This window comes from Pongo abelii, chromosome 7 (assembly GCF_028885655.2).
Source record: "Pongo abelii isolate AG06213 chromosome 7, NHGRI_mPonAbe1-v2.0_pri, whole genome shotgun sequence".
NCBI classification, from domain to species: Eukaryota; Metazoa; Chordata; class Mammalia; order Primates; family Hominidae; genus Pongo; species Pongo abelii.
Window position 1 is genome coordinate 40,126,790 of NC_071992.2, and position 14,884 is coordinate 40,141,673.

The 14,884-nt window shown below is 43.5% G+C and overlaps 1 protein-coding gene across 2 annotated transcripts in view; it reads left to right on the forward strand.

Moving 5' to 3' along the window:
- The first annotated feature begins 125 nt into the window (after window positions 1–125).
- The window catches only part of BAG4 (BAG cochaperone 4), a 39,138-nt gene continuing 24,379 nt past the window's right edge, over window positions 126–14,884 (forward strand). For both annotated transcript variants that reach the window (XM_002819011.5, XM_054561448.2), the window contains exon 1: window positions 126–650. In XM_002819011.5, the coding sequence (XP_002819057.4) occupies window positions 126–650 (525 nt within the window). The remainder of the gene's footprint in view (window positions 651–14,884) is intronic.

The following is a 14,884-nucleotide window of genomic DNA, read 5'->3' on the forward strand; positions in this document are numbered from 1 at the left end:
ATATTACCCTCACCCACTTCCTGTAACACGTGCGGGCCCCCAGGAAGAGGCGGGGCAGCCGTACCGTTGGGGGACACGCTTTCCCTGTTCCTGTTAAGTAGGGAAGAGGAATCTCCATTGGATAAATGGCGAGGAAACGTATACTCCCTCTTAAAGAATACGGCGTCCTCCCTCGTCTCCGGGTTCCCGAGACCCCGGAGTCTGACCTCCGTCCCTCAGGTTTCGGGGCTCGGCAGCAGAAGGGGCGGGCCCGGGCCTGGGATTGGCTGGCGTCTTCCGACCCCCTTCGCTGCTCTCCATTCGCAATCGCCCGCGGGCGCCTGCGCGATGGGTCGGCCGTGGGGTTGGGGGGCGGGAAGTGCTTCAGGGCAGCGGATCCCATGTCGGCCCTGAGGCGCTCGGGCTACGGCCCCAGTGACGGTCCGTCCTACGGCCGCTACTACGGGCCTGGGGGTGGAGATGTGCCGGTGCACCCACCTCCACCCTTATATCCTCTTCGCCCTGAACCTCCCCAGCCTCCCATTTCCTGGCGGGTGCGCGGGGGCGGCCCGGCGGAGACCACCTGGCTGGGAGAAGGCGGAGGAGGCGATGGCTACTATCCCTCTGGAGGCGCCTGGCCAGAACCTGGTCGAGCCGGAGGAAGCCACCAGGTAAGCTTTGCACCCTCTGCCCTTGCGGGGAGGTGAGGGCCCTTGGGGCTGGGGTTCGTAAAGGATCGGGTTTCATACTTGTTTTCCTTATGTGGAGGAGGGTGTGTGTGGAGGAGTGTTGGAGAGATCGAGATTGGGATCAGAGGTTGGGGGGATATGCTTGTGTTCCCTTTGCCCCTCATTTTCTGCTTCGACCCCCAAAAATATGTTTATTACCATTTAAAAGAGAACGATTCTGCGCGGACTTACTAAGCTTAGCAGCAGGCTGCAGATCTCTCTCCTGGGAGCCGTGCTGGGTAGGGGTGGCACGGATCTGCTGCTCCAGCTCTAGCAATTTATCCTGCGTGGCTGGCAGACCGGCTCTCCCGGGGAAGGGAAGTGGCTGCAGCCCCCAATGTCGCTCAGGGACCCTCCCGAGGGGAAGGAACCTTTGCGAGGAGGAGGGATCTGGGCATTTAGCTGTTTGCCCCTAATGCCTTGCCTGAGATCGAATCATGAATAATCAGTGTTGTAAAGTACCTTTACGCAGATTGACTGATTTGATTTTCACGGTGACTGCAAGGTAAAATGGCATTACAGCGGCCCTTTTTTTTTTTCGAATAAGGAACCGGGGCTCTGCGAGGTTAACTCACTTGCCTAATACACTTGGACCTGTAACATTTTATTCTCTGTTTTCCTGCCGGACATATACTTCTGCTTTGTTAATGCAGTCTTCTGGGTAGTGGGTTGTCGTTCTACGGTGGCAGCATACCTCTCTATTCGTTCAAGAATTATCCTCATTTGTTGAAAATGTAATAGTGAAATTCTCGTACACTGCTGGTGGTGATGTAAAATGGTGGAAAATAGTTTGGTAGTTCCTCAAAACATTAAGCATTAGAATTAGTATATGACCCAGCAAGCCCACTCCTGGCTATATACCCAAGAAAACTGAAAACGTATGTTCACATAAAGCTTGTCCGCCCATGTTCATAGCATCATTATTCATAATCGCCAAAAAGTAGAAATGTAGAAATGTCAATTTTTTTTTTTTTTTTTTGAGATGGAGTCTCGCTCTGTTGCCCAGGCTGGAGTGCAGTGGTGCCATCTCGGCTCACTGCAACCTCTGCCTCCCGTGTTTAAGCGATTCTCCTGCCTCAGCCTCCCGAGTAGCTAGGATTACAGGCGCCGGCCACCACACCCGGCTAATTTTGGTATTTTTAGTAGAGATGGAGTTTCACCATGTTGGCCAGGATGGTCTTGAACTCCTGACCTCAAGTGATCCCCCTTTCCCCTGCCCCTCGGCCTCCCGAAGTGTTGGGATTACAGGCGTGAGCCACTGCACTCGGCCCCAAATGTCCTTTTATTATTTGAGTTATAAAGTGAGTGAACCTCTCAGAGCCCTGGTTCTTTATTCGAATACAGGAATGTTGTAAGGACATAACGACTGATGCTCAATAAACAAAATATGGTGTTAATATATTCATACAATGGAGTATTATTTGGCCTTAGAAAGGAATGAACTACTGATGCGTGCTACAATATGAATGAACCTTGAAAACATCACACTACGTGAGCTAAGTCAGTCAGAAAGACTGCATATTGTGTGATTCTATTTATATGAAATGGCCAGAGTAGGTAAATCTAGAGACAGAAAGCTTAATGATTGCCAGAGGTTGGGGGACTGGCGGTGTAGGTGAGAATATTCTTTTTGGGATGATGAAATGTTCTAAAATCAGGGCCTGGTGAGGTGGCTCACACCTGTAATCCCAGCACTTTGAGTTGCCGAGGCTGGAGGATTGCTTGAGTCCAGGAGTTTGAGACCAGCCTGGGCAACATAGTAAGACCTTGTCTCTAAAAAAAAAAAATAAAATAAAAAACAAAAAATAAGAAATGTTCTAAAATCAGTGGTGATGGTTGCACAACTCTGAATATACTAAAAACTACTGAATTGTACATTTTAAAAGGGTAGAGTTTATAGTATGTTGATTATATCACAGTGTAAACAATTGTATGAGAAAAACATGTAGCAGTGATAAATTATTTTTTATTTTTATTTTTTATTTTTGGGACGCAGTCTTGCTCTGTCGCCCAGGCTGGAGTGCAGTGGCGCAATCTCAGCTCACTGCAACCTCCGCCTCCCGGGGTCAAAGTCTCCTGCTTCAGCCTTCCTAGTAGCTGGGATTACAGGCGCCCGCCACCATGCCCAGCTAAATTTTGTATTTTAAGTAGAGACGGGGTTTTGCCGTGTGGGCCAGGTTGGTCTTGAACTCCTGATCTCAGGGTATCCTCCTGCCTCGGCCTCCAAAAGTGCTGGGATTACAGGTGTGAGCCACAGTGCCCGGCCAAGATTAATTATAAATTAAAGAAAGATCCAGCTGGGCATGGTGACATGCCTGTAATCCCAGCACTTTGGGAGACCAAGGAAGGCGGATCACCTGAGGTCAGGAGTTCGAGACCAGCCTGGCCCACATGGCAAAACCTCGTCTCTACTAAAAATATAAAAATTAGCCGGGCATGGTGGCGGGCGCCTGTAATCCCAGCTATTCGAGAGGCTGAGGCAGGAGAATCGCTTGAACCCACGAGGCGGAGGTTGCAGTGAGCCGAGATCACACCATTCCACTCTAGCCTGGGAGACAAGAGTGAAACTCCATCTCAAAAAAAAAAAAAAAAAAAGAAAGAAAGATCCATATTTTCTCAGCCTAAATCTGGAATACGTAGGACGTAGGTCATGGGACTACAGAATGGTGAAATGCTTGGCCAAATTAGACCAAAAATCAGTTGAAGTGGGGAAAGAGGAGAGGACCTCTAAACTGATGACTGACTTTTACTGGGCCTGCTGTATTGTCAAAACCAAAGTCTGTTTTCTGGGATAGACTTAGGGAGGGTTGGATAGACTAAAGAAGTTAAGATTTTAGCATTGTGTAAGGAGTTGTCAGGTGTGGTTTGAGTACATTTGTGCCCATAGGGTGGGTGATGGTGCTGAAGTAGTTGGAGATAAAGGTAGAAATGTGTAATGGGCATTTGTAAACCATTTTAAGAGTTTGTACTATCTTTCAGATTGATGATTCTGAAACTTTAAAAGTATAGGATGGTAATTTTTCTGTAGCAATAGAAAACTCATACCAAAGATGTGTATGTTGGCCGGGCGTGGTGGCTCACACCTGTAAACCCAGCACTTTGGGAGGCTGAGGCAGGTGGATCACCTGAGGTCAGGAGTTCGAGACCAGCCTGGTCAACATGGCGAAACCCCACCTCCACTAAAAACACAAAAATTAGCCAGGTGTGGTGGTGCATGCCTGTAATCCCAGCTACTAGGGGCACTGAGGCAGGAGGATCATTTGAACCTGGGAGGCAGAAGTTGCAGTGAGCCGAGATCATGCCACTGCACCCCAGCCTGGGCAGCAAAGCGAGACTCCATCTCAAAAAAAAAAAAAAAGAAAAAAAAAAGATATGCATGTTGTCACAGATGTTGCAATGTTTTTTCCAGATTTGTTCTTTTGACTTTTTTTTTTATCTTTTGCATTTTTATAGTATACATCTGTCAAATTAAAAAAACAAACAGTATAGGAACCTTTTATAACCTTGCTACTCAAAAAGTGTGGTCCATGGACTAGAAGCCTCGGTGTCACTTGTGAGGTTGATAGAAATGCAAAATCTCTCCTCTTCCAGACTTGCTGCTGCGATTTATTAAGATCCCCAGGTGATTCATATGCACATTAATATTTGAGAAGCATTGCTCTATAGAACTGATTATATTTAGATGATGCACTGAACTACAACACAGACTTGACTATATTAACACATTTAAGTATGGCAGGGAAAAAATTAGAAATCTATCACTCCCTTTTTTTTTTTGAGACGGAGTCTCACTCTGTTGCCCAGGCTGAAGTGCAGTGGCCTGATCTCAGCTCACTGCAAGCTCCACCTCCTGGGTTCACGCCATTCTCCTGCCTCAGCCTCCCGAGTAGCTGGGATTTCAGGCGCCCGCCACCACGCCCGGCCAATTTTTTTGTATTTTTAGTAGAGACGGGGTTTCACCGTGTCAGCCAGGATGGTATCGATCTCCTGATCTCGTGATCCGTCCACCTCAGCCTTCCAAAGTGCTGGGATTACAGGCGTGAGCCACCGCGCCTAGCCTTTTTTTTTTTTTAATTTCTTTTTTTTGAGACGGAGTTTTGCTCTTTTTGCCCAGGCTGGAGTGCAATGGTGCCATCTTGGCTCACTGCAACTTCCACCTCCTAGGTTCAAGCGATTCTCCTGCCTCAGCCTCCCAAGTAGCTGGGATTACAGGCACCCGCCACCATGCCCGGCTACTTTTGTATTTTTGGTACCCGGCCACTCCCTATGTTTTTTTAGAGTAAAACTTTAGGCTGGGTGTGGTGTCTCACGCCTGTAATCCCAGCACTTTGGGAGGCTGAGGCGGGTAGATCACCTGAGGTCAGGAGTTTGAGACCAGCCTGGCCAACGTGGTGAAACCCCGTCTCTACTAAAAATACAAAAATTAGCCGGGTGTGGTGGCTCACACCTGTAATCCCAGCTACTTGGGAGGCTGAGGCAGGAGAACCACTTGAACCTGGGAGATGGAGGTTGTAGTGAGCCGAGATCACACCACTGCACTCCAGCCTGGGCAACAGAGCAAGACCTTGTCCCAGAAAAAGAAAAACAAAAATTAGCCGGGCGTGGTGGCGGATGCCTGTAATTGCAGCTAGTTTGGGAATTGCTCAAACCACGGAGGCAGCGGTCGCAGTGAGCCGAGATCATGCCACCGCACTCCAGCCTGGGCTGCCTAGTGAGACTCTCAAAAAAAAAATAAAATAAAATAAAATAAAAATAAGGAAGTAAGGGAAAAGAGAGTTGAGAAACCTCTTTTGCGCTACAGGGAGAAAAGTAACAAGTTTGGAGTTGGAGCAGAGGGGCATTGACAGCTATTGGTCTCCTTTCGTGGTGGAGTAGGAAGCTAGGTCATCTTACAGTAAGGGAAGTAGAATGGGATGCTCTGCGAAATTTATGTGGTAAATGCTTGAACCAGATGCTGGGGCAAGAGGGACAACACAGAGAAGCATTTGGAAGAGATCCAAATGAGTTTGAAAAGTTAAAAAATTATGATGGTCAGTATAGGAGCATAAGGTGATTTATTAGTGATTATGAACCATATAGCTATACAAATAATTTATCATGTACTTTACTAATAATTTTTGTCCAATTCTTATGAAAAATATAAGCAAATCTGTAAATGGAATTTATGTAGTACTAGTGCTACTGATTCCTCTGCTGTTAGATTTGCTTGGGCTGGGGTTTCAGTTTTGGGGAATGTTGGTAAGTCATTTTGGAAAATGTAATCACATATCTGCTTTAAAGGAATTGACTCCAGTCTTCAGCTGGGATTATTTATTTCTCAGAAGAAAGGAAATAAATTAGTTATCTTGCATAATTTTAATCAAATTTTCTTTGACATAGAACTTTAATTCACATTATTGTGGCTTGTGAAAACATTTTATTACCTTTGTTTTAGTTTGTATTTCATTCAACAAAAGGTTTGGAAAGAGTTAGGCACATGATAAAATTGGTAACTTAGTTTATAGAATAGAGTTCAGCTTCAGCCAGTTTCCTGTGAAACCAAATGCTGTTTCATAGAATTAGTGTCATGTTGGGAGGGCCATGAGCTACAGACTTTCACTGTTACTAGGGATATTTTTAGATTTGTGCCATTTTGTCCAAAAGGAGGAAAAAAAAGACAGACATTATTTTTTTCCTTAAGACAATAAAATTATACTTTTAGTGCTTCATTGAGGACATTCTTTTTTTCATTAAAAAAATTATGGCATAATTTACATAAAGTAAATTTCACTGTCTTTAGGGTATAGTTCTGTGAGTTTTGATAATTGCATACAATTATGTAACCACCACCACCACCACCACAACTGAGCTATACATACTGACCCATTTTTTTTTTTTTTTTTTTTGAGACAGAGTCTTGCTCTGTCGCCCAGGCTGGAGTGCAGTGGCGCAATGTCGCCTCACTGCAAGCTCCGCCTCCCGGGTTCATGCCATTCTCCCGCTTCAGCCTCCCGAGTAGCTGGGACCACAGGCGCCCGCCAGCACGCCTGGCTAATTTTTTTTTGTATTTTTAGTAGAGATGGGGTTTCACCATGTTAGCCAGGATGGTCTCGATCTCCTGACCTTGTGATCCGCCTGCCTCAGCCTCCCACAGTTCTGGGATTACAGGCATAAGCCACTGTGCCTGGCCACCTTTAAGCTTTTGCAAGTGTAATCAACCAGGTAAGGGTGGTAAGGGCTATTTCCCAAAACTTCTCCTGCCGACTCAAAAGTTAGGTTTTTCGGAGTAAAACAGGCTCTTCACTGTTTTCAAGGTTATTCCAGTTTCCCTGTATTCTTCTATTTAATCTCAGCTGCCACAATCAGACAGACAGAAAGCATAAGGACACTTTTTTCCTTGCATCTGTACTGGAAACCTTAGCAACAGATAGCAGTCATTCTTTTTGATGCTTAAATGATACCATATTATGTCAGTGGGAGTCCCTTTTTCTTGGCTTCTGATTCCTTTGGACATAACCCATTGATTTTTTTTTTCTTTTTCTTTTTGTGGAGAACAGGGTCTTGCTATATTCCCCAGGGAGGTCTCAAACTCCTGGGCTCAAGCTGTCCTCCCGCCTCTGCCTCCCTAAGTGCTGGGATTACAGGCGTGAGCTACCGTGCCTGGCATGACCCATTGATTTTTGATAGCTTCCTTGATTTCTGGTACAACAAGATGTCTCAGGCTTTGTATATATTTTGTCCCAAGACACATAATCAGCCATTCCTTAAGAACTTGATTGTATTTTTCTCCCAAGTGGAGAATTACATTTAGAAACCGTTAAGTCAGGATCTGAGCAGGAAAACAGAAACCACACTAGTTAGAATTTGATTTAGGAAATTAGCTAAACAGGTTATTGGAGTTCTGAAAAGGGAAAAAGAGAACACAGAAGTAACAGAAAATAGTAAGTGGAGGAAGCAGCTACAATTCCTGGGGTTGGGGAATAAAGGGAAGAGGTTGGAGTGATTAGAGCCAGGAAACTTGGAAGAATGGCCGGGTGCAGTGGCTCACGCTTGTAATCCTAGCACTTTGGGAGGCTGAGGCAGGTGGATTGCTTGAGCCCAGGAGTTCAAGACCAGCTTGGGCAACATGGCAAAATCCTGTCTCTACAAAAAATACAAAAATTAGCCAGGCATGGTGGTGGGCCCCTGTATTCCTAGCCACTGAGGAGGCTGAGGTGGGAGGATCACCTGAGTCCAGGAGGCCGAGGGTGTGGTGAGCTGTGATTGTGCCACTGCACTCCAGCCTGGGTGATGGAGTGAGACCCTGTCTCAAATAAATTAAAATAAAATAAAATAAAAATATAAAAAGAACCTGAAAACTTGGAAGAGTGGCCAGGAGGTGGCGCCTCCTACCTGGTGCAGGTACCTCTGAGGACGTTCGGGTTGGAAAGTGTTGTTGACTGACTGCTGCATACAGGTTGAATGGCATTGTGGGGTTGACACTGATGGAAACAGCAGACAGGAAGAAGCAAGTCCACTGTCTCCTCCTCTAGCCTAGCATAGTGTGTTGGCAGAACCAGAAAGCAAGCAAGCTGGGGAGGGAGAAATGTTTGTAGACTTCCAGCCTTGCATCACAGAGCCAAGTATAGAATGCTGTGCTTGCGGCCGGGCGCAGTGGCTCACGCCTGTAATCCCAGCGCTTTGGGAGGCTGAGGCGGGCAGATCACGAGGTCAGGAGATCGAGACCATCCTGGCCAACATGGTGAAACCCTGTCTTAACTAAAAATACAAAAATTAGCTGGGCGTTGTGTCGCATGCCTGTAATCCCAGCTACTCGGAAGGCTGAGGCAGGAGAATGGTTTGAACCTGAGAGACGGAGATTGCGTTGAGCCGAGATCGCACCACTGCATTCTAGCCTTGGCAACAAGAGCAAGACTCTGTCTCAAAAAAAAAAAAAAAAAAAAAAAAAAGAATGCTGTGTTTGGACCTGAGGGGCAAGGGGCAATACCTTAATACTTGGTACAGAAATAACAGTTGGGTGCCTGGCATATATACTAATTGTTATTGTGTTGTCATTGCGTCTAGACCTTTCCAAAGGGCAGAATTATAAAATAAGTATTTTAAAATAGAAAAATAAATGAGTTCATACTTATATTAATTCAAATTTAACATTATAGGAATTTTAACTTCTTTGTATATTTTATATGAAAAAATCTTGATTCCTAACTTAATTACAAATATTTGCACAATCTAACAATCATGTATAAAATAAGTTCAAAATAATGTCAGGTTCCAGTTCTGGCATGACAGCATGAAGAATTCTGTGGACCTAGTTCCCAGTGAAACTGGTGAACATTAATTTTAAAAAACAACAAATTACAGTTTCTGGAAATGGTCCTAGGGAATATAGCAAATGAAGAAACACTTTTTTTTTTTTTTTTTTTTAGACAGAGTCTTGCTCTGTCTCCCAGGCTGGAGTACAATGGCGCCATCTCGGCGATCTCGGCTTACTGCAACCTCCACCTCCCGGGTTCAAGCGATTCTCTTGCGTCAGCCTCCTGAGTGGCTGGGGTTACAGGTGTGTGTCACCACACCCAGCTAATTTTTGTATTTTTAGTAGAGACAGGGTTTCACCATGTTGGTCAGGTTGGTCTTGAACTCCTGACCTCGTGATCCACCTGCCTTGGCCTCCCAGAGTTCTGGGATTATAGGCTTGAGCCACCGCACCTGGCCATGAAGAAACATTTGTTCAAGAAAATCTACAAAACTCAGTAAGAACATTGGGTCTGTGATATTTGAACTAAAAGCTCCTCCATCCCTCCTTTTTTGCAGCTAGTGAGATAGAGACTTCACTCTAGAGGGTGTAGCCAAGAACACAGGGCTCCAGCTCCATGTATTCCACCCCATTGCCTCAGTCAGAAGGTTTTCATCCTAGGAGGAGGAGTAGCGTACCAACATTTCTCATTTTGCCCCAGATGCCTGTCACTGAGGCAAAATTCTAGGTAATTGTGGCTGAGTGGTGGTGGTTCCTTTCTTTCACCCAGTCCCTACTCCTAGGATGGAGACTTGACCTTGGACAAGGCACTGCTGAAAATACTGGGGCTCCGATCACCTTTACCCTTGCTTTTCAAGCCGAGAAGACCTAAATCTACAGCCTCCCTTCCCATGGGTACTGCACTTCGTAAAGCAGGGATGCCATTCAGATAAACACACCATTGTCCCCACTCTAGCTGTAGAGAGTGGCTCAGATGTTTTATCTGGAAGCAGAAGTAGGCTGTAAAAGACATAGCTCCTAATCTTTTCCTAAAGGAATAAAGTATGGAGAAGCTTAGGAGTGTGGAGAAACTCAAAAAAACTGCGGAGGTTGTTGTGCAAAGCAATAGGGAAGAGACTGGTTAAATTCACTGGAGATGTAGGATAAACTGTAGGCCAGCTAGTTTGGTGGAGAGAACCAGGAAAAGAAGAAGCTAGGAGGAGCCCTTTGGTATCAGAACAACTCTCAAACACTGACCTTGGGAACTAACTGTCCCTTTAGAGGGACCCAAATTTGATCTACTCAGTCTGTGGAGCAATTTATGCCCCAGGGTGTTATTAAAACCAGTAGAGCAATCAGCTGGAAATTAGTGAAGCTTTAACAACTAGATGTGGTCAAGGAAAGATACACTCAAAGAAAGTCTTACAAAAATCTTTGTCATCCAGGATGACTGTGGGCATACCCAAGGCTGTGCCTTCTAATGAGCAATATCACATACTTCATACTTGAAGTTTGAGGGCAAACAGACTTTACAAAAATAATCCAGCTAGTTACTAAACAAACGAGCAAATGACAATAACAAGCCTAAGGTGGAAAAGGTAGGACCGGTAGTACTCAGAGTTGCTAAAATGTCTAGTTTCCAACAAAAAATTATGAGCTATACAGGAAAGTATGACCCATACACTGGAAAAAAAGCAGGTAACAGAAACTGATTGTGAAAGTGACCAGATGTCACATTTAATAGACAAAGACTTCAAAGTAGCCATTATATATGTTCAAATAACTAAAAAACTATGATTAAAGATGCAAAGAAAGATGTGTGATAATGTCACATCAAATAGGGAATATCAATAAACAGATGGCAATTATATATTAAAAAAGAACCAAATAGAAATTCTGGAGTTGAAAAGTACAATAACTAAAATGAAAAATTTACTAGAGGAGTTCAATAGGCTAGAACTGACAGAAGAAAGAATTCATGAATTTGAAGATAGATCAATATAGATTATGCAATATGAAGGAGAGAAAAAAGACTGACGTGTTGGAGAAATGTCAGACACCATTGAACACACCAGCGTATCAGAAATGATTAATAACAAGGTTAATATAACAAAAGATACAAATATGCTCTTTTCTTCTCTCAGATTATTTAAAAGATATTATATAAAGTAATAAGTATAACAATATAATGTTGAGTTTGTAACATTTGTAGACATAATGTGGATAACAATAAAATCACAAAAAAGGGGAAAAGGAACAGACTTATATAGGAATAACATTCCTGTATCTCACTGGAATTAAGTTGGTATAAATCAGAAGCTGATTCTGATGAGAAACATATTGTTAGCCCGGGTGGGTGCTGTGGCTCACGCCTGTAATCCCAGCACTTTGGGAGGCCAAGGTGGGTGGATCACAAGGTCAGGAGATCGAGACCATTCTGGCTAACATGGTGAAACCTCGTCTGGACTAAAAATACAAAAAAAAAAAAAAAAAAAATTAGCCGGGCGTGGTGGCGGGCGCCTGTAGTCCCAGCTACTCAGGAGGCTGAGGCAGGAGAATGGCATGAACCCGGGAGGCGGAGCTTGCAGTGAGCCGAGATCGTGCCACTGCACTCCAGCCTGGGTGACAGAGTGAGACTCCACCTCAAAAAAAAAAAAAAAAAAAAAAAAAAAAGAAGTATATTGTTAGCCCAAGAGTAACGTCTAAAGAAAAAAAAAAAAATGTATAATCATTAAGTTATAATGCTACATTTGAAAATATTCACTTAATGCAAAAGAAAGCAGTAAAGGTGGAATAAAGGACAAAAACACATGAGACATATAAAAAACAAAAAGTAAAAGTAGATGACAAAAAGTAAAAATAAAACATGTAAATCCAGCTGTATCAATAACATTAAATGTGCATGGATTAAACAATCTAGTCAGAAGACAGACTGGATTTAAAAAAAAACAAGATCCAATTATATGGTGTCTAAAGGTGGCACACTTAAGGTTTAAAGATACAAATAGTTTGAAAGTAAATGGATAGAAAAAGAAATATAATGCAATAAAGAAAAGATAAATGTTTGAGGTGTCAGATATGCCAGTTACCCTGTTTTGATCATTACACTTTATATACATGCATCAAAATATCACATGTATCCCAAAAATATGTACTGCTTTTATTAATTAAAAATTACATATATGCACATATAAATATATATATACATGTATACATATATATATATAAAAGAAATATGCAAATGGCAACTATGAGAAAGCTGGAGTGGCTACATTAATATCAGACAAATTAGACTTTATTTACTTTTTATTTATTTATTTATTTATTTTTGAGATGGAGCCTTGCTCTGTCACCCAGGCTGGAGTGCAGTGGCATGATCTTGGCTCACTGCAACCTCCGCCTCCCAGGTTCAAGCAATTTTCCTGCCTCAGTCTCCCAAGTAGCTAGGACTACGAGTGTGTGCCACCATGCCCGGCTAATTTTTTTTTTTTTTGAGATGGAGTCTCGCCCTGTTGCCCAGGCTGGAGTGCAGTGGCACAATCTCAGTTCACTACACCTCTGCCTCCCGGGTTCAAGCAATTCTCGTGCCTCAGCCTCCCGAGTAGCTGGGATTACAGGTGCCCGCCACCACACCCAGCTCATTTTTGTATTTTATTAGAGATGAGGTTTCACCATGTGGGCCAGGCCGGTCTTGAAGTCCTGACCTCAAGTGACCCACCCACCTCGGCCTCCCAAAGTGTTGGGATTATAGGCATGAGCCACCATGCCAGGCCTGAATTGTATACTTTAAATAGGTGAATTGGATGGTAGTGAGTAAAACTTGAAAATAAGAATACCAGTTTTATGAGTAACAACTAATGGATGCAGTTTCGGTTTCTTTGCAGTTCAGCTTGTCCTTAGAGAATAAATTCCACTGAGGACGTACAGTCAAAATAATGTGAGCTAAGTCATTTGAAGTAATTCTTTTTTCTCTATGGTTATGTTACCAACTTGATTGTTAGTTATTGCATTAATTGACTTTTCCTATACTGAAACAACAATTCCAGAATTTTAGTAGCTTATAATGATAAACATTTATTTCTTGCTCAGGTTCTGTGAGTCCACTCTAGTGGTTCTTCTCTAGGCCCCAGGTTCAATTCAGGTCTACCTGTGTGTCTTCTCATCCTGGGACTTCAGTTGAAAACACAGCTCCCATATAAGATAATGTAGGTCTTGTGGAGTGCATGGGAACACAAGAGCGTTGCTAGAATTTGCAGTGACTCCTAAATCCTTTGTGTGGACTGGCACACTGTCACTTTTATCCATATTTGTTTGTTTTGCATAAAGGGTTAAATTACATTTTGTTGTTGTTGTTGTTGTTTTGAGACGGAGTCTCCCTCTGTTGCCCAGGCTGGAGTGCAGTGACGCGATCTAGGCTCGCTGCAAGCTCTGCCTCCCAGGTTCACGCCATTCTCCTGCCTCAGCCTCCCAAGTAGCTGGGACTACAGGAGCCCGCCACCACACCTGGCTAATTTTTTGTATTTTTAATAGAGACGGGGTTTCACCATGTTAGCTAGGATGATCTCTATCTCTTGACCTCGTGATCCACCTGCCTTGGCCTCCCAAAGTGCTGGGATTACAGGTGTGAACTGCCACACCCAGCCAAATTATGTTTTTTACTTATGTGAGTTTGTATTGACACCACCACATTCACTATCCCCCAGGTCTTCCTCATTTTGCCCCATTCCATATTTTATCTTTCCTTGTCCTCGTGACAATATTGGTTCCCAATAACACTACTGTATGTATTTACTCTATTCTACAATACACACAAAATAGTTTAAAAATTAAGATAGTAATATCACTACTAATAACATTATATGAAGAGTTTAAGATATTTTTAAATTTCTTTTGCTTTTAGAAAGGTACCACTAAGGATGTCCATTCAGAAAACTGTTCAAGAATTATTTGAATTATATTCTGTGTGTGGTTATCAAGTCGGTAGATTTTTTCTTTTTAAAGATGGGATCTTACTCTGTTGCCCAGGCTGGAGTGCAGTAGCACAATCATAGATCATAGCTCACCATAACCTTGAATTCCTGGACTTTGCCTCTGCCTCTCACCTCTCAGCCTCCTGAGTAGCTGGGACTGTAGGCACCCATCATCACGCCCACCTGACATTTTTTTTTTTGAGTAAAGACTGAGTCTCATTATTTTGCAGACTGGTCTTGAACTCCTGGTCTCTGGCCCCAAGCAATCCTCTTGCCTCAGCTACCCAAAGTGCTGGGATTACAGATTGAGCCACTGCGCCCAGCCCAAGTTGGTGGGTTTTTTTTTTTTTTGAGACGGAGTCTCTGCTCTGTGGCCCAGGCTGGAGTGCAGCGGCGTGATCTCGGCTCACTGCAACTTCCGCCTCCTGGGTTCAAGCTATTCTCGTGCCTCAGCTTCCTGAGTAGCTGAGATTACAGGCACCCACCACCACACGCAGCTAATTTTTGTATTTTTAGTAGAGACGGAGTTTCACCATGTTGGCCAGGCTGGTCTCGAACTCCTGACCTCAGGTGATCCACCCGCGTCAGGCCTCCCAAAGTGGTGGGATTACAGGCGTGAGCCACTGCGCCTGGCCAAGTTGGTGGTTTTTTTAAGAAGATAAAATACAGTTTGAATTCATACTGATATTTACAGTTCAAATTAAGGATTATAAGGTTTTAAGTTTCATTATTCTTATATCTGTGTCTCCTGTCTCCCATTGTGAAAATACTGATTCCCAACAATACCAATGTAAGTATTCATTTGCAACTATAATACCTGCATAACAGTACCAAGATAACAGGACCAACAGTGTTGATAATTATGATTACTGAAAAAAATTCAAAATATTACTGAAAACAAAGTATCATGAAATGGATAAGTAGTGCAGTTAAGCGAATAGTGATAATCTCTCAGTTATTTCAGCTGCCAATGAATTTCTTTGTGAAATCATATT